General features: G+C 38.5%; 1 protein-coding gene and 1 long non-coding RNA gene across 6 annotated transcripts in view; one reads left to right on the forward strand and one right to left on the reverse strand.

Annotated features, from left to right (window-relative positions):
• The first annotated feature begins 806 nt into the window (after positions 1-806).
• Positions 807-5,300, forward strand: LOC140849587 (uncharacterized). The gene is made up of 3 exons (XR_012131645.1): positions 807-914; positions 1,362-1,454; positions 3,619-5,300. It is a non-coding gene; the product is annotated as an uncharacterized lncRNA (long non-coding RNA).
• RAP1GDS1 (Rap1 GTPase-GDP dissociation stimulator 1) overlaps positions 5,278-21,045 on the reverse strand; it is a 170,258-nt gene continuing 154,490 nt past the window's right edge. For all 5 annotated transcript variants that reach the window (XM_037020188.2, XM_037020187.2, XM_037020184.2 and 2 more), the window contains 2 exons: positions 20,513-20,641; positions 5,278-7,077 (listed from right to left, as the gene is read on the reverse strand). In XM_037020188.2, coding sequence (XP_036876083.1) covers positions 6,950-7,077; positions 20,513-20,641 — 257 coding nt within the window. In that variant the 3' untranslated portion in view covers positions 5,278-6,949. The remainder of the gene's footprint in view (positions 7,078-20,512; positions 20,642-21,045) is intronic.

A 21,045-nucleotide genomic window follows, 5' to 3' on the forward strand; every position in this document is an offset into this window, starting at 1 on the left:
CAGCTCTAGTGGGTGTTTGGAGGTGTGTCCTGCACCTCCTCTTTTTAGAAGGCCCACTCTGTTTGGTAAGGTTGTGGGGTAGTCAGTGGTGAGTGGGTGCAACTGATTTAATGCCTGGATGCTCAGGAGGCAGGTGCAGCCACTCCAACCTTGGGTCCCCTCCTCCCCACGGCAGGTCCCCTTGGGAGACTAGGCAGGGCTTGGCAGGAGTGAACAGTATCTAGGAGGTGACGAAACTACATCAATCAGGAAGGGTGCAGAGAGGCAACACTGAGAAATTGCTAAGGACTGCTGAAGCATAATAGGGCTTCTGGTTTAGGATTGGGGCAGAAAATAGAGGGGCTGATGGGTCGGTAGCTTTTAGTGGAGAAACGACCCTGGCATCTGTAAATGCTCACATCCTAGCATTTAGTGTTTGTTCTTCCAAACTGGAAAAATGCCTTGAATGTTGAGATGTGGGAAAAGGTTTGAGTAAATTATGCTACATCTATATAATTGAAGAATATGCACCCATTAAAAAAGAGTTAGAAAAGAGTTCTTAGTAATGTGGAAAAATGCTTACTGAATAAGTGGGGGGAAAGGATGTAGCTACATGTGGCGTAACACTTCAGCTATGTCAAATCTACACACACACAGGGCAACTGCTGCGGGAGAGCATGCCAGAACATCACTCTGAAACTGCTTCAGACATGAGTCACAGATTTAACAAAGCTTGCATTTTGTAAAGGCCTGTCTCATCAGGTTATAAACATCCCTATGTATGGATATTATCTCCTTTCATCTGCTTTTCTTCCATCAGTGCATATCTTACTCCCAGTTCTTATGCTCAGGGGAAGGTGCTGCATTGCACAGTCACCCTGATAGAGGACGAAGAGGGCAAGAGGCAGGAAAGGAGGAAGAAGAGGCTTTAACAGGTATCCAACTGTGATATTACGAAGCTCAGTGGTCACTCTGCCATGTCACGTCCCCTAGCTTCTGCTGGGCACCAGGGGGCCAAGGGGAAGAGTAGAAAGGGAGTCATGAAAAGCCCTGCCCCTGTTTTCCTTACCTGCATGGAAAAGGAAGTTATTGTAGGAGAGGCATGGTGGGGAGGGGGCTGCTTTCTTGAACCTTAAAAAGGGGGAGGGGGATAAAGGAATAGTCTACGGATGCCTAGCTCCGGTGAAATTGGAGGCGATTTTGGCTTCCTATGGAGATGGGCCTAAAACCAAAGCTACTCAGGCTAGTATTTCCTCCCCATTGCTCACTCTGGTTAGGGCAGCTCTTTGTCTTCTTGTGTTGGGTTGCACTCTTCATGTTTTTTTATTATCTTAGATTATGATTCAACCTTCCCTTCCCTTATAGATTCTAACTAATTACAGGTATTCATCCGATGTGCCTGTGCTCACCGTGGGGGAGGGAACGAGCATGACGCAGCTGGGCAGAATATCCCTGAAGAGAGGACAAGGTCAAAGGTGGCTTACCTCTGGCCCCTGAGATGAAGCGGTGCTGACCTTGGGAGAACACTGTGAAAGGGCCAAGGAGAAGGGTTTTCCTCTGAGTCTATGGACACCCTGAGGGCAGGGGTGTAGCCGGCTTCCCAGGAGGCTTAGCTCTATTCTTTTTAAGGCAGCCCCTTAAAAACCAACCAATCCCACCACCATTTTGTTAGAAGGAGGCCTATTTTAATGGTTAAAAAAACTAAAAATGAGCATTCATACAGGAATTTATTTTTGACAGCAATCTGAAGGTACAGCTAGTTTTCTTTCCTTTAGGATTCTTCAGGATTCCTGGGAATCAATAAATGATAACTGCTGCAATAGTAATACCTCTCATTATACTTGAAAATAGATTGTATGTATATTTAAAAGATGTTATATTTAAAGTTTATATACTGGAAGTCTGGGTTAAGGCTTTAAAATTTTCTATCTTAATAGAAATCTAATAATGATCCTTAGGATTATTTAATTAAAAAGAAACCTCAACCCTGAAACCAAGATGTATCAAAGTAGACAGGATTAGGCTTTAAACTTTCTTGATGATGACGAAAATACTTAGCTAGTTCTGAAACAGAAAATTCTCTGTATGTGTGACCGACACCAACTAAGTACTATGAAGTTCCACACACCCTGAATGTGGTTTTGACTCGTAATGGCTAAACAGATTAAAATAAGATTACACATGTGCCTACCAGCAAAACCACGGATCTCTGAGCCAATGACAAGTTCCAAGTATGTGTTCTGAGATCAGGGGTGAAGTTGAAAGTCAAGTTTATTTTTCAGATCATAAGTGTTTGATTCAAGTTACTTCTCATCTGAGCCCCCATTTCCATGCCTTCGCCACCCGACTTGCTCAATTATGAGAGCTGCATTGATAATGTGGGGCCCAGAGGAACCACCAAGGCTGCTGGTGAAAACAGGCACTGCTCATAACACCCCCATGATCCTCCAGTTCGCTTTGGAAGTGGGAGGCTCTACATTTCTCTCTGGACAAATGTGACATGAGGTAGCAGGAAAGCCAGGATTTGAGGGAGCAAATGTCAAGAGAACCACAGGCATCAGTACCTACCTGGCTTAAGTTTGGTCTAAATTATAATTGATTCCATTATATAACTAAGTGTCTCCACATCAAGTTCCTAGCTAGCTAATGCTATAAATAGGTGTGCATTCTTTATCTTTTTATTGATGTATAGTTGATATGCAATATTATTATTAGTTTCAGGTGTACATTGATACAATAATTACATACATTACTAAATGCTCATCATAAGTGTAGTTAACTGTCACTATACAAAGTTATTATATTATTGGCTGTATTTCCTATGCTGTACTTTACATAATAATGACTTATTTAACAATTGGAGGTTTTTATCTCTTTTCTCCCTTCACCTATCTCACCTATCCCCTTCCTCTGTGGCAAGCACAATAGTTTGTTCTCTGTATTTATCAATATATTTGTTTTACTTTTTTGGATTCTACATATAAATGAAATAATAGGATTTGTCTTTCTGTCTGACTTGTTTCACTTAGCATATGTATTGTTCATTTCTGAAATGTCATTGAGATTAGAATCTCTGTAGCCGTGGCCAAGAAGTTTTGGTTTGGTTTATTTTCTAGGAAGAAACAGTGAGGGCAGGGAAATTATGGCCTTTTAAAAGTCAATTAAGAAGAATAAGAAATCAGTTAAATTTAATAAGGAACACAAATCCCATGCAAAGCTCATTTTTCCTTTAAATACATTTTTTTCCAACTACTCATGACATATTAGAAACAGCTTACCCTCGGAAAGCTCCAGCATAGAAAGGAGTCTGCCTGTCTAATCAAGCAGCATAATAAATATGCCATCACAGGTGACTTCCATCAGAATTCAGAGCAAAGCTACCATAAGCCTTCATGCAAAACATGCAGCATTTCTATTTTAAAAAAAGACAAATACATGAACAGGTATGTATATAATATAAAAGGTATTATTTTATATATACTGATAAAATGGGCAGCATTGAAAATGTGGTGTGTTTTCTATATTGAGGAAAGAATTGTAGTATTATTTATAGCTTTCTTTATATTGACTTAGTAGTAACAATAATAATAAAAATAAAAGCTAAGATTACTAGCTAATACTGTTATTTCTACTTTATAGATGAAGAGGTCTGTCTGAGACAGGAAGAGGAAGTATCGAAGTGAGGACCTCCCTTTAAGACCGGCTCTGCGGACCTGGCCGTCTTGGTTTCACAGGGAAGGAAGCAGGGGTCACGCATTCTGCATCAAGGATAACTTGGTGCTTCTCACACTATTTATTCACAGATACTCTGTCTCCCATTTGGCTGCTCTTTGAATTCCTTTAGGCAGGAATCCTACAGAGTAAGTTGGGAGTACACTTTAGGCCATAAGATATCACATTTCCATCCAACCATACCTTCAACCTCTAAGAGTTTTAATTGTCACAAAGAACCTGAGAAATAGAGATTACTAACCTCATCATATTGGTGAGAAAACAGGCCCAGAGTTTAACTTGATGAGGGCCACACAGCCAGTAACAGAACCAGGATGTGACAATAGATCAGTGCTCCAAAGACCTTACTTTTTCTGCTTACCACATTTGAAGAACAGTTTTCACAACATTTCAGTCAGACACACCTTTAAAACAAGTATCTATGAAGCTACATGACATGTAATTATGTATGTATGTATGTAATAAGAGGTCACATCTGCGGGGAAAAAAACCCCTCAGTTTTCCTGGTTGTAGCTATAAAGAGTCATCCCAAGCATCATTAAGTGCTTTTTAATAGATATTTCCTTAACTCAAATGTTAAGGCTTCCTAGAGTTAAGAAGTGGCTTTTAAGCTTATTGATTCTAGTAACAGCTGGATACAAAGGGTAATTACTCACTGAAGTAATAGACATCTTCCCCTCTTATGCTTATATCCAAGATCTGTATTCTGTTCCATGCAAGAGGGAATCATTTTTTTCTATATCTCTATTGTTATCAGGTAATATGTCAGAATATGTTTTATTAAGGAAAACACTGGATTTGGGGTCAGCATTTAATCAATTCTGCTTTGAGCACAATGAGGTTATAGTCTGGGTGGTTGGTTAGCAAGATTCCAAGGAGTTAATGGGGCTGGGTGGGAAGGAGGGTATTCTAGTGCATTTCACTCCGACATCTTCTTCCCTCTTAATTCCTGGCCTCTGTGCTTTTAATCTATGATGTAGTCCTGACACAAAGTGGTAATTGAATCTCTGCTGTGCTGTTCTTCCAGTTCTCTCCCTTAGAGGAGAGCACCTATTTTAAAGGTGGCATCTAGAACTAAGATTAAATAGTAGGAGATAAGGATAGTGTTGTCTGTAGATCCCTCCCCTCCACAGCATAGCCACACATCACCTCACCTCATTGGTGGACCCGCCATCATGAGGGCACAGTCTTCTGGTCCCTCTGCAAAACAACTGGTGATGCAAATGTGCTTACTTTTGCTGGTGATAGGAGTTCCTAGCATACTGGCAAATTGACTGCTGGTATTTGGTCCAGATGATGGCTTCTCTCAAATCTATGATTTTTGGAAGCCTCTGTCTGAGGTTTTCTGTATAATGCTTTTCAATAGGGACTGATTCTACTATCAAAAAAATTCTCAGAACTCAAATACCTAAATCTCAATTTGTCGATCTATCTAGAATTAATCCAGGTAGTTTAGAAGTTTCAAGGAAGTAGAAGTCATTCAACAAATACTTGACTACCAATAATAAGCGAGCACTGTCCTAGGAGCTGGAAATAGAAGTAAAATACACAAACCAAATGATGCCATTACAGTTTGATATACTATTTATTTAATTATTAATATGGACAGCCTATTCCACATTACAGATGTCTTTCAAAACCTATTATAAAATATAGTCCATTATCCAGCCGAGAAGACAGTAAAGATCATTCTTACAGTAAGTATAGCATAATCACTCATAATAATGGTCCGTTTCTTGGTCATCAAAGGGAAAAGTCAGTCAAAAGTTTCTTTACCGCCACCGGGTTTTAACTTTCTTGAATTATAGCTGTTTCAGCGTCATAAGTCCAAATATCAGCCCCCTGAGATGTACAGCATCTCATGTTGGAAAGGAAGGAGCTTCAGTCACCTGTGCCAGCCCATTCTAGAGCCCATCTGACCCTTCAGCTGGTATTTGACAGACTTGGGCATGGGCAGAAGGTAGGTATATCACAGGGATGTTTTGATTAATATACAAAAATTGTGTTTCAAAGCTCTAAAAACCGACTTGGTGGCAGTGAAGAGTATACTATATGTGGTTGGTGGGGGGTGGTCTTCTCATTTCTTGAGTGTTGATGTTGCCACCTTTCCTGATTGCCTTTAAGATCTTCAATCCTCCGTGTCAGTGGAGGTGGGAAACTAGTAGTATGAGCCATCTGCAGAATGAATCAGACTGGCTACTATGGCTTTTATAACCTTCCTTTTTTTTAGTCTAGAAAAACTTATTTCTTAATCTTTTCCTATGTCCTTCAGGTTCTAATATAAGATTTAAAAGGACTACGACAGAGGAAACTTCTTGCTTTCAAGCTAAATGATGAAAAACAGCAAAAAATAAGAATTCATTCTTCAGTGTGCTATAGTCAATTTCCTCAGTTGGAAACACATGCCACATAACTTTTAAAGTGTTCGACACTGCTGATGAATTGACAGATGAAGTTCTGAGGTGAACCTTACATATACCAACGAGTCTAAAATACAGGCAAAAACAAGATGTACTAGTATCATAGAGATTCTTCAAACCCTTAGTTTCATGTTGAAAACTACAGAAGTTTTCAACATTAGGTTATTGATGACAATTAAATATGAAATAAAAAAACCTCAGGAAGTCTTGCCACATTTGTGGCACTTTCAAGAATCTACATAGTTAGGAAGGAGAAACCATAGGGTAAAAAATCCAGTGAGAGCACTGGATTTTATTTAACTCTAGCTACCATGGATTTGACAGTAGTAAGACTAATGAATGAGCAGCCATACAGTTTTGTTGGTCACTGTGCTTTCCAAGCACCAAAAAAATGGAGCTATTTTTATTATTCCACTCCTTTAATAAGCTAGACTGATCCTGCTGCATTCTTGTGTCTAATTTACCAGTACATTATTATGTAGTTTACCAAGTGTGAGGAGCAAGTCATTATGTAGTACCAAGTTTTACGGCATCATAGGACTACAACATGCACATTCTACTTAGTGTAGCTCAAGCAACAGGAATACAAGAGAACAGTTATGGGTGGAGACTTGTTTCTTAGCAAATTCATGTTCACACTAACTATGGATTTGGAAATCTTATTGGGCAGGTACCTACAGCAGTCCATCAGCTGGTATTGGAACATCCCACGCATGCACAAGTGATATGGGAGAGAATGAAGCAGAAGAGGCAGCTGGGTGGAGAACAGAGGGGGAAGCAGAGACTGGACGATGCCATGTACCAAGGAAGGGCGGTTCTCAGCTTCCCACAGTAAGTCTCTGCTCTGTGAGAGAGGCCTGTTGGGCAACACTTTTGTTCTCATGACTGCGCAATTTTGATACAACATCTAGAAAGGCCAAATCCTGTACTTCCTTGTGTAGAGATTCTGGAAGACAAAACAAGATAGCAGATATGCTTCTGTCAGGTTGTTCCAATCTATCCAATACATATACTCAAATGTTTATTTGGATAATAACAAGTTATAAAACAATTCTGGAAAGAAACATAGCAAAGGCATAGAAATGTCTTCTTTAGAGATGTGTTATAGTAAATCAGAGAACCTTTACTTGCCACATTTATATAAAGATAAATCAAATGTCAAATTCTACAGTCTAAGTTGGTTAGGATAATGAGTTAAATACAGCTCATTGTATGATCTCAAGGTTTAGTTATATATCCCCTAATCCTAATGAAGTCCAATGACCTTCAAAAAAATCACAGGTCTATTTCAAATTAATACTGTGGCAAATGAAAAGGTTGTTCACATCCTTTCAACAGATTTCTGTGATAGGCTTCATTTTAGATTTTTCATCTTCCCCTCCCTGGCTTTCTTCCCCCATTAATTTCAATTATTTGAAAATACAATATTCAGGACTCTGAGAACTGCTATATGGGAAGAATGAGGTATAAAACTAGAACCAATGTTTCTAGTAGAAATAGAAAAATCAATCTTAAAATTCAGATGGAATCTCAAGGGAATCTGAATATCTGAAACAGTCTTAAAATAAAAAACCCAATGTTCTCACATTTCCTAATTTCAAAACCTACAACAAAACAGTGGTGCTGGTAAAACTGGATAACCACAAGCAAAAGAATGAAGCTGGACCCTACCCTAACCATCAACAGAAATAAAAGTAAGAGCTAAAACTATAAGACTCTTACAAGAAAACAAGGGAAAACATGACATTGGATTTAACAGATTTAGCCAAGATTTCTTGGATGTGCACCAAAAGCACAGGCAATAGAAGGACAAACAGATTTTTAAACTTCTGTGTATCAAAGGATATGTCAACATAGTAAATGGAATGGGAGAAAATATTTGCAAGTCATTATATCCAATAAGGGATTAATATCCAGAACTCATAAAGAACTCAAGACAGAAATCACCCCTTTCCTGCAGGGGGAATAAACAAATAGGAAGACAGTGAATTTCTCATAAGAAACCATGGAGGCCAGAAAGCAGCACAGCAGTTTTCAAGAACTGAAAGAACAGAACTGTCAAACCCAGAATTCTATACTCAAGAGAAAATACTAGACATGAAGGGGAAACCAAAACATTTTCAAAGGAAAACAAAGGATTCTTCGCTAGCAGACCTAACTTAATAGCTAAAGGAAGTTCTCTAAACAGAAAGAAATGTTTAAAAAATGAATCTTGGCACATCAGAAAGAACGATAGATATGTAGCAAAGATATTGATGAATATAGATTTTCCTTTTCTCTTGAGAATTTTAAAGTTATGTTTGGTGTAAACAAAAATTTTAGGCCCCTCCTCATGGACTCTGGTCCAAGACAGGCCACCTGAGGGCCCTGGCTGCCCAAAACCCAGCCCCCCCAGATGGTGGCGTGAGTAGAGCAGTGGAAATCTCCTCCCAAAACCATATATATTTTTGAAAATTCAACAAATACAACTACCCCTAAAAGAGAGACCAGAAGACACAGGGCAACAGCCAGGCTACATCCACACCTGCGAGAACCCAGCACCTCGTGAAGGGGGTAAGATACAAGCCGTGGCCTGGCAGGACCTAAGCACCCCTCACCCCAGCTCCCGGCAGGAGGAGAGGAGTTGGAGCAGGGAGGGAGAGGGAGCCCAGGACTGCTAAACACCAAGCCCCAGCCATCCGCACCGGAGGGCAGACACACAGTGTATGGGGTGCTGGGTACTAGTGAAAATGGGACAGTAAAACCTGCGAGTGGGTCCCCGCAGCCCGCGCCCCTGGGACAAAGAAAAGCGAGTGCTTTTTGAAAGTCTTAAAGAAATAGGGACCCCACAGCTGGACGGAAGCGTCCTGGGACATTTAGCCCAGCAGCTGGGAATCCCAGGGAACTCCAGGCAGCCCAACCCCCTGGACAGCAGCGAAGCTCAGAGGCCCCTCACAGAGATAAACAGCCTCCTGCCCATTTCCCCTCCAACACCGCTCCACCATAGCAGAGCAGGAGCCTGAGGCAGCAGGGCAGAGCTTCTTTCACAGCGGCCGGGCAAGAATTAGAAACCCCATCTGCGCACAGCTGCCCAGCACAAGCTGCTAGGGGTTGCTGTTCTCCCAGGAGAGGAAGGCCACAATTAGCAAGAAGGGATGTTCTCCCAGTCAACACATGCGCCAGCTCCTCATAACTACCTTTATCACCATGAAAAGGCAGAAGAATTTGATACAGACCAGGCTAACCCAGACATCCTCCTCTGAGAGGGAATCTGGGGAGATAGACCTAAACAATCTCCCTGAAAAAGAACTCAAAATAAAGGTTATAACCATGCTGATGGAGCTGCAGAGAAATATACAAGAGCTAAGGGATGACGTCTGGAAGGAGATTACAGAAATGAAACAATCTCTGGAAGGATTTATAAGCAGAATGGATAAGATGCAAGAGGCCCTTGATGGAACAGAAACCAGAGAACAGGAATGCATAGAAGGTGATGCAGAGAGAGATAAAAGGATCTCCAGAAATGAATCAATATTAAAAGAACTGTGTGACCAATCCAAACGAAACAATATTCACATTATAGGGGTACCAGAAGAAGAAGAAGAGAAAAAGGGATAGAAAGTGTATTTGAAGAAATAATTGCTGAAAAGTTCCCCAAACTGGGGGAGGAAATAATCGTTCAGACCACGGAAGTACACAGAACTCCCAACAGAAGGGACCCAAGGAGGACAACACCAAGACACATAATAATTAAAATGGCAAAGATCAAGGACAATGACACAGTTTTAAAGGCAGCCAGAGAGAGGAAAAAGGTTGCCTACAAAGGAAAACCCACCAGGTTATCATCAGATTTCTCAACAGAAACCTTACAGGCCAGAAGAGAATGGCATGATATATTTAATGCAATGAAACAGAAGGGCCTTGAACCAAGAATACTGTATCCAGCATGATTATCATTTAAATATGAAGGAGGGATTAAACAATTCCCAGACAAGCAAAAGTTGAGGGTATTTGCCTCCCACAAACCACCTCTACAGGGTATTTTAGAGGGACTGCTCTAGATGGGAGCACTCCTAAGGCTAAACAGATGTCATCAGAGAAAATAAAATCACAGCAAAGAAAGCAGATCAACCAAATACTAACTGAAGGCAAAAAATAAAATCAACTACCCACAAAAGCAGTGAAAGGAAACACAAAAGAGCACAGAATAAAACACCCAACATATAAAGAATGGAGGAGTTGGAATAAGAAGAAGGGAGAGAAATAAAGAATCACCAGACAGTGTCTATAATAGCTCAATAAGCGAGTTAAGTTAGGCAGTAAGACACTAAAGAAGCTAACCTTGAACCTTTGGTTACCACGAATCTGAAGCCTGCAATGGCAATAAGTACATATCTTTCAATAATCACCCTAAATGTAAATGAACTGAATGCACCAATCAAAAGACACAGAGTAATAGAATGGATAAAAAAGCAAGACCCATCTATATGCTGCTTACAAGAGACCCACCTCAAACCCAAAGACATGCACAGACTAAAAAAAACCCAGCCCCTTCAGCCTCGGGGAGACCTAGCCTCAAGAAACCAAACAGCTGCAGTTGCCAGGAGGCAGTATGTATGTCTTCACAGTGCTCAGTGCTTCAGAAAGATGGATGAACAAGTCCAGGTATTATAATAAATCCAGGTATTATCAGCATCCTTGGCATTTCCCTGCAATTATAGTCTCTACTTTAAATACCTGTCCTGAGGTGTGCCAAGATGGCAGCATAGAAAGAGTCTGAGCCCACCTCCTTCCACATGCACACCAAACCGACATCTACACACACAGCAGTTCATCCTGAGGAGAAATGGGAGCCTGAGTGAACCTTCTGTACAAGGAGGGATTAAAAAGACAGCAAGAGAGATGGTAATGGAGGGATTCCCCACCCCAGCCCTGCAGTAGGGAGGCATATCACTGAGATACTTGAGCACAGACTCACCTGCCCTCAGGCACAGGCAAAAAGCTGCCAGTTGGTGGGTTCAAACCCCATTGCAACTACAACTGAAGAGAGCTGGTTTTCAAAACAAGCACCTGCCAAATAGCAGGGGAACTGCTGGAACTCTCTCTGGGACCAGAGGTGTTTGTCAGTGCCATTGACTGCATTACCCCCTGGACACTGCTGGTGTGAACAACAGGGTGAACACACCAGCTCCAGACATGACGGAATGGCCTCCCCGCCTCTGCCCACACTCAAACACACCTATCAGATCCAGCCAAAAGTACAGTCTCAGGGGACATTCCTAAGCAAGCCTACACCTTCAAGACTAGGAAAGGTAGCCTTTTTGCCTAAGATGTAGGAACAAACACATTCAAACAAAATGAAGAGATATGGGAATATGAAATGAAATGAAAGAGTTAAGCAATCTATCTGACAAAGAGTTTAAAATAATGGTTAAACAGATGTTGACCAGATTTTGGAGAGAGAGAAAGAGGTAGGAAACTTAATTAAAAGAAATAGCTGAAAAATCCTCAACCCAGGGAAGGAAATAGCTATCCAGGGCCAGGAAGCAAAGATAATCTAAAACAAGATGAACCTAAGGCGATCCATACCAAGACACATAATCATTAAACTATCAAAGATCAGAGACAAAGAATATTAAAAGCAGTGGGAGAAAGCATGAGTTACACAATGGAAACCAGTAAGTCTATCAGCTGATCTTTCAGTAGAAACTCTGCAGCCAGAAGGGAGGCGCATGATATATTCAAAGTGCTGAAAGAGAAAGACGTACAACCAAGAACACTACCCAGCAAGGTTATTATTCAGAATTGAAGGAGAGAGAGTTTCTCAGATAAACATAAGCTAAAGGAGTTCACCATCAGTAAATCAACCTTACAAGAAATGCTAAATGAACTTGAGAGGAAAAAAAAGACCATAAATAGAAACAAGAAAATAATGAAAAGAAAAAACCTCCCTGGTAAGAGCAGATAGCAAAGGTAGTAGGCAAGTCACTTAAAAGCTAGTATGAAGGTTAAAAGAAGTAGTAAAATCAACTACTAAAAATTAGTTAAGGGGATCTCTAACTAAAAGGCATTTAAAGAACCATATATAAAACATGGAGGAGGAGAGAAAAAAAATGTAGTGCTGTTGCTTTTGAACATGAGCATCCATCAACTAAACACAGACTGCTACATGTGTAAGATATCATATATAAATCACATGGTAGCCACAAATGTTGACAGATACACAAAAAATAAAAAGAAAGGAATGTAAAAGGAAAGAGAGCAAAAGAGAAAAATGACAAAAGAACCAGAAGCTGTTTAACAAAATGACAATAACTACATACCTATCAATAATTATTGTACATGTAAACAGATGAAATGCTGCAATCATAAGACATATAGTCACTGAGTAGATCAAAATCCAAAACCCATGTATATGTGCCTACAAGAGACTCACTTCAGACCTAAAGACACAGAGACTGAAACTGGAGGAATGGAAAAAGACATTCCATACAAACAGAAATGCAGTAGCAGTATTTCTATCAAAGACTGTAAAAAGAGACAAAGACATTATGTAATGATTAAGTGCTCAGCCCAGTAAGAAATAACAATTATAAATCTACACACCCAACAGAGGAGCACTTATATACACAGAGTAAATATTAACAGACACTAAGGGAAAACTTGAGGTAATACAGTAATAGTGGGGGACTTTAACAGCCTACTTGTATCAATGGTTAGATCATCCAGACAGAAAATCAGTAAGGAAACAGTGGCTTTGAATGATACATTAAACCAAATGGAACTAATATGTGTATATATATAGTATATTACACCCAAAATAGGAGAATATTCATCCTTTTCAAGTGCACACAAAACATTCCCCAAGGTAAATCACATAGGCTATGATTTAGGAATATTGAAATCATACAAACCATCTTTTCTGACCACAATAGAATGAAACTAGAAAACATACAAATGCATGGAGGCTAAACAGCATGCTACCAGAAACCCAATGGGTTAAAGGAAATATATGGGTCAGAGAGAAAATTTAAAAATACATGAAGAATAATGAAAATAGACACAACACAAGGCAAGATCTTTGGGATGCAGCAAAAGCAGTTCTAAGAGGGAAATTTATAGCATTACAGGCCTACCTCAAGAAATAAGAAAAGTCTCAAAAAATTTAACCCTACACCTAAAGGAAACAGAAAAAGAACAAAGCCCAAAATTACAAGAAGGAATGAAATAATAAAGATCAGAGCAGAAATATATGAAATAGAGGCTAAAAAAAAAATACAAAGGACCAATGACTCTAAGAGCTGGTTCTTTGAAAAGACAAAATTGATAAACCTTTAGCTAGATGCATCAGGGAAAAAAGAGGAGTCAAATGAGAAATGAAAGAAGGTAGTTAAAATTGACACCACAGAAGTAAAAACAATTTTAAGAGATTACTATAAAGAATTGTATACCAACAAATTAGATAACCCAGAAGAAATGGATAAATTCCTAGGCTGGATTCTTCCAATCTCCCAAGAACTGAAGCAGGAAAAGCAGAAAATCTGAACAGACTGATTACTAGTAACACAATTGAAGCAGTAATAAAAAATATATAAAACCTTCCAACAAACAAAAGTCCAGTATCAGAGAGCTTTACAGGAGAATTGTATCAAACATTTGAGGAAAATATAATACTTAATCTTCTTAAACTACTACAAAAAAATGGAAAGAAAGAAAGGCAGGACAAAGATGGGGGCATGAGAAGTTGAGGCAGAAACCTCCTCGCAAAACCACACGTAATACAAAAATACAGCAAATACAATTAATCCTGAAAGAGCCACCTGAAGATGTAACAGATCGCCTACATCTGGGGAAAACCAGTAGCAAAACAGCAAAGCCACGATCCAGCAGGACACAAGCCCATTCCCACCCCAGCTCACAAGCAGGAGGAAGAGAAGCAGAGTGGGGAGAGAGTAGAAGCACAGGACTGCTCAATACCCACCCCTGGAGATCTGATCGAGGAGCATGAACCCACATTACATGGTGCTCTGGAGATTAGTGGGGTTGGAAAGCAAAGACAGAATACTTGAAGAGACTGAGATTCCAGCCACTTGTGGAGAACAGGTACCCCATGGCAAGCCACTGTGGGACAGGGGAAGGGTGGGCACTTTGAGAGACTTCCCAGAAGTGAAAGGAGTGCTAAAGGGGCAAGGATTACACAGAGCTTGCTGCTCAGGAGAAAGGCCAGGTGGACAAAATTGTCCTGGCACACTCAGTCCAGTGGGTTGGGAACTTTCAAGAGCTTCAGGTGCTCCATCTCCCTGGTTGGCAATGCAGCCCCAAGGTCCCCACTGTGATATGCAGCCTGCTGCTCCTCCCTCCTGGTTGGCACTGGTTCACAAACTTCCTGCCCCTGCTGTTGTGCCAGGCCAGCCAGAAGGCAGCCCTGCCTAGGGAAGCTACAGGGGCATAGCACAGTGACTCTGCCCTGCATGCTCAACCCACTGGCCCTGGCAGTGGAAACAGGCACAGCAGCTAGGAAGAAGCAAAGAGCTCTTTCCTCCTGGCACATGCTGATGCCTTGTGCCTGCAACCCCCGCCATTGCTCCAGGTGCTAGGCAGCTCCAGAGAGTAAAACTTCTGGGCGTTAAAGGGTGCTGCCTTCATAAAGTTACTATTCCATACTAATCATCAGAAACATGAAACGGCGAAAGAATCTTGTACAAACCAGAATCCCTTAAACCCCAGAAAGAGGGCTATATAAAACTGAAATCACTGATCATCTTGATAAAGATTTCAAAATAAAAATCATAAACATGTTCATGGAGCTACAGAAAAATATCCAAGATCTTACAGAGGACCTCAAGAAAGAGACAGAAACTTTGAAAACATACCATATCTGAAATGAAACATACAATGGAGGGATTTAAAAGCAGATTAGATGAGGTAGAGGAGAAAGTAAATGAAATAGAAATTAGAGAATAGGAATACAAAGAAGCTGAGGCAGAGAGGGAAAAAAGGATCTCTAGGAATGAAAGAATAATAAGAGAACAGTGCAGCCAATCCAAACAGAACAATATTCACATTACAAGGGTACCAGAAGAAGAGAGAGAAAAAGGGATAGAAAATCTCTTTGAGGAAATAATTGCTGAAAAATCCCCTAATCTAATAGTATCTCAGGCCATGGAAGTGCACAGATCTCCCAACACCAGGGACCCTAGGAAGACAACACCAAGACATATAATAATTAAAATGGCAAAGATCAAGGACAAGGACAGAGTATTAAAAGCAGGCAGGGAGAGAAAAAAGATCACATACAAAGGAAAGCCAATCAGGCTACCATCAGACTACTCAGCAGAAATCTTACAGACCAGAAGGTAGTAGCATGATGTATTTAAGGCAATGAAGCAGAAGGGCCTCCAATCAAGAATATTCTACCTGGTAGGATTATTATTTAAATTTGAGGAAGGGATTAAACAATTTCCAGATAAGCAAAAATTGAGGGAATTTACCTCCTACAAACCATCTCTACAGTGTATTTTAAAGGGACTGCTCTAGATGGAAGTGCTCCTAAGGCTAAATAGCTGTCACCAGAGAATATAAAACCATAGTAAAGGAAGTAGACCAATTAATTACTAAGCAAATGCAAAATTTACTCAACTACCCCCAATGTCAGTCAAGGAATACATAAAGAGTAAATAATCTGATGCCTAATATACAAAGAGTGGAGGAAGAAGAAAAATAAGGGAGACAAAAAAAAGAACCTTTAGGTTGTGTTTGAAATAGCATAAGTGAGTTAAATTAGACTGTAAACCTTTGGTAACCATGAATCTAAAGCCTGCAATGGCAATATGTACATATCTATTGATAATCACCCTAAATGTAAATGAATTGAAAGTACCAATCAAAAGACATAGAGTTACAGAATCAATAAAAAAACAAGACCCATCTGTATGCTGCTTACAAGAGATTCACTTCAAACCCTAAGACATACACAGACTAAAAGTGAAGGGATGGAAAATATATTTTATACAAATAATTGGGATAAAAAAGCAGGAGTTGCACTACTTGCATCAGATAAAAATTTCAAAACAAATAAAGTAACAAGAGACAAAGAAGGACATTACATAATGATAAAGGGGTCAGTCCAACAGGAGGATATAACCATTATAAATATTTATATACCCAATATAGGAGCACCTAAATATGTGCAACAAATACTAACAGAATTAAAAGGGGAAGTAGAATGTAATGCATTCATTTTAGGAGACTTAACATTCCACTCACTCCAAAGGACAGATCAACCAGAGAGAAAATAAGTAAGGAGATAGAGGCACTGAACAACACATTAGAACAGACTGACCTAATAGACATCTATGGAACACTCGACCCAAAGGGAGCAGGATACATATTCTTCTCAAGGGCCCATGGAACATTTTCAAGAGTAGATTATATTTATACTAGGCCACAAAAAGAGCCTCAGTAAATTCAAAAAGATTGAAATTGTACCAATCAGTTTCTCAGACCACAAAGGTATGAAATTAGAAATAAATAATGCAAAGAGAACAAAAAAAGCCCACAAACACATGGAGGCTTAACAATATGCTCCTAAATAATCAATGGGTCAATGACCAAATAAAATCAGAAATCAAACAATATATGGAGACACATGAAAACAAAAACTCAACACTCCAAAATGTGTGGGACATAGAGAAGGCAGTTCTAAGAGGAAAGTATATTGCATTACAGGCTTACCTCAAGAAAGAACAACAATCCCAAATGAACAGACTAAACTCACAATTAATGAAACTAGAAAAAGAAGAACAAATGAGGTCCAAAGTCAGTAGAAGGAGGGATATAATAAAGATCAGACCAGAAATTAATAAAATTGAGAATAAAACAATAGAAAGAATCAATGAAACCAGGAGATAGTTCTTTGAGAAAAGAAATGAAGGCTTCCAAATTCATTCTACAAGGCTAGCATCACCTTGATACCAAAACCAAATACAGACACTACCAAAGTAAGAAAATTAAAGACCAACGTTCCCTGGTAAACATAGATGCAAAAATTCCCAACAAAATATTAGAACATCTGAACCCAAAATAAATCAATCACCATGACCAAGTGGGATTTATTCTAGGGATGCAAGGATGGTTCAATATTCAGAAATCAATGTGGTACACCACATTAACAACAGGAAGGATAAAAACTGTATGATCATCTCATTTGACAAAATCCAACATCCATTCATGCTAAAAACTTTCAATAAAGTGGGTATAGAGGGAACATACCTCAACATGATAAAATCCATATACAACAAATCCACAGCCAATATCCAACTCAATGGTGAAAAGCTGAAAGCTTTTCCTTTAGGAACAGGACAAAGATGCCTACTCTTATCAGTTTTATTCAACATACTGCTGGAGCCAAACAGATGACAAAAGAAATAAGAAAAAATCCCAATTGGTAAGGAAGAAGTAAGACTGTCACTATTTACAGATGACATGATACTATATTTAGAAAAACCCTAAAAATTTTACCAAAAATCTACTTGAATTAAGAAATGAATTCAGTAAAGTTGAGGATACCAAATCAATGTACAGAAGTATGTTGCATTTCAACAAATAGCAGAAAGAGAAAATAAATTAACCCCATTTATAGCTGCATTGAAAAGAATAAAATACCTATAAATAAATGCAACCAAGGAGGTGAAAGATATTGAAGAAGACAGAAGTAAATGAAAAGCTATTCCATGCTCGTGTATAGGAAAAATTAATATTGTTAAAATGGCCATACTGCCTAAGGCAAGCTACAGATTCACTAAAACTCCATCAAAATACCAATGGCATTTTTCAATGAACTCCATTGAATTAGGATTCAAATAATCCTAAAATTCCACAAAAAACTCTAAGTAGCCAAAGCATTCTTGAGAAAGAACAACAAAGTTGAGGTATTACACTCTCTGATTTCAAACTACACCACAAAGTGACAGCAATCAAAACAGTATGGTTCTGGCACAAGAACAGATACATAGATCAATGGAACAGAACAGCCCAGATATAAACCCATGTATATATGGTCAATTAATATATGACAAAGGAGGCAAGAATATACAATGGGGAAAAGAAAGGTTCTCAATAAATGGTGTTGGGAAAACTAGACAGTTACTTGTGAAAGAATGAATCTAGATCACTGCCCTACACCACAAAACAAACTAAAAATATTTTAAAGACCTAAATATGAGACCTGAAACTTTCTAGAAGGAAACATAGGCAGTAAACTCTGAACACTGGCAGTAGTAACTTTTTCTGGATATATCTCTCTGCCAAGGGAAACAAAAGCAGAAATAAACAAGTGGGAACATCAAACTAAAAAGTTTCTGTACAATGAAGGAAACCATCATCAAAAACAGAAAGGCAACCTACTGTATGGGAGATTACATTTGCAAATAATGTATCTGATGAGGGGCTAATATCTAAAATATATAAAGAACTCAAACAACTCACACAAAATAAAACAAATAATCTGATTAAAAAATAGACAACCTAAATGGACATTTTTCCGAAGAAGACATACAGGTGGCCAACAGATACATGAAAATATGCTCAACATCAGTAATCATCAGGAAAATGCAAATCAAAATCACAATGACATATTATCTCACACCAGTCTGAATGGTTAACATTAACAAGATAAGAAATAAATGTTGGTGAGGATGTGGAGAAAAGGGAATCCTTGTACACTGGTGGTGGGATTGCAAAGTGGTGTAGCCATTATGGAAGGCAGTATTGCAGTTTCCCAAAAAACTAGAAATATGACCCAGGAATTCCACTTCTGGGAATTTACCTGAAGAAAACAAAATCCATAATCTGCACTCCTACATTTATCATAGAATTACTTACAATAGCCAAAATATGGGAACAACCTAAATGTCTACCAATAGATGAATGGACAAATAATACTTGACAAATATATACAATGGAATATATTACTCAGCCATAAAAAAAAAGAAATCTGCCATTTGTGACAACGTGAATGGGGGATTTAGGGGGTATTATGCTAAATGAAATAAGCCAGGTGGAGAAAGACAAATACCATATGATTTCACTTATCTGTACAGTCTGAAAACAGAATCTAAATATATCTGAATACAGAACACATTGGTGGTTGCCATGGTTGGGGGAGGAATGGGTGAATGGGAAAAAAATTTAAATGTTTAATATCTTGATCTAGGCAATGGTTACATGACTGTATATACATGTCAAAATTCATCATGCTGCACACTAAGATTTGTGTATTTTATGTATCTCAATATAAAAAATTAAATCCCAAAAATAAATTTTAAGTGTCTAATATGGTTCTAAATATGTAGAGAAAATATCTGAGGCAGTTATTTTATATGAGGTAAAGTAACAAATACAATGTTCAAGCAACCAACAGTAAGTCAGAAAAAAAGAGAAACAGAAAGCAAAAAATGAAACTGCAGAGAAATAATTATTAGTCATTACATTAAATGTAAGTGGTCCAAACACACCAGTTAGAAGGAATCAACAGAGTGGGTTCAAATGACCCAATAATATGCTGTCTACACTTCAAATATAATGATATAAAAGACTGAAACTAAAATGATGGGAATAGCTCATCCAATGTTATTCCAAAGAAAGTAGGAGTGGCTATGTTAATATCAGATAAAATAGACTTAAGAGCAAAGAAAATTAGCAGAGACAGAGAATAATATTACATAATGATAGAAAGGTTAGTCTACCAGTAAGGCACAGTGATCCTAAAGGTGTATATGTTCCTACCAACAGAGCTACAAAATATACAAAGGAAAAACTGATAGAACTGAAAGGGGATATAGACAAATCCACCATTATAGTTGGAGACTTTACCACCCTTCTTTCAACAACTCACAGAACAATTAGAAAATCAGCAAGAATATAAAAACCTCAACAACACAGCCAACCAAAAGGATCTGACATTTGAAGAACATTCTACCCAATAACAGCAGAATATACATTCTTTTCAAGTATTCATGGAACGTGTACAAAGATATGCCAATAATTTCCTGAACAAATGTTTTAGCTAATATCATGGCATACAAAATCAGAACTTGTTCTTTATATAAAATAGGGTTGATGAAACTTATAGGTATGAATTTTTTAACACTGACTTTCACATTTCTGCTATGTTAGACTTTTTATTATTAAGTGTAAGTGTTACACTTATTATTAATTTATTATATTACTTTTTATTATTAGTAAGAGTCTTTTGGGAATATTTTCAATGTGAAAATAATCCTATAGCCTCCATAAACTAATTTCTAATGCTTTTTAAACCCAAAACCACCATTTATTATTATTCTATTTAATAATGTCAATCACATGTTTATGGACATCAAAATGATAGATGAGGTCCTTACCAGATCCCATGAGAGCACAGATCAGGACCATGGAATTATATTTGATTTCAGGAGCACTTCTGTCATCTGCTAGCAGTCTGTGTAAAATCTGTACAAGCTTAGCACTTTCTAGATCTTTTTCTGCAGTGCCTAGAATATGAAACAAAGCATCAGTTACATCCACTGTGTATGAAACTGGTACAATCTGGCTAAATACTGCTTCTCTTTCTAGAAGTTCACCATGTGAAACCCTCCAAAAGGCCTGATAAATACTACGGACCTAGATATATAACACTGAGACCTTGTTAAAAAAGTAGGTAGAACTAAATTTCAGCAGACATTTCAGGCATTTTGGCATAAAATTCATTATTAAGACATTCCTTTTAATGTAAGGCAATTAAACATCTTTATTAGGAAAATGTTAAATAGATACAAAAGCAGAAAAGATATAAGGATACACTATGTATTACTATCATCTTTAAAAATTATCATGGACAACCTTGTTTCTTCTATTTCCAATCTTATTCTCAACCCATCCCAAATTATTTTGGAGC

This window comes from Manis javanica, chromosome 5, assembly GCF_040802235.1.
Source record: "Manis javanica isolate MJ-LG chromosome 5, MJ_LKY, whole genome shotgun sequence".
NCBI lineage: Eukaryota > Metazoa > Chordata > Mammalia > Pholidota > Manidae > Manis > Manis javanica.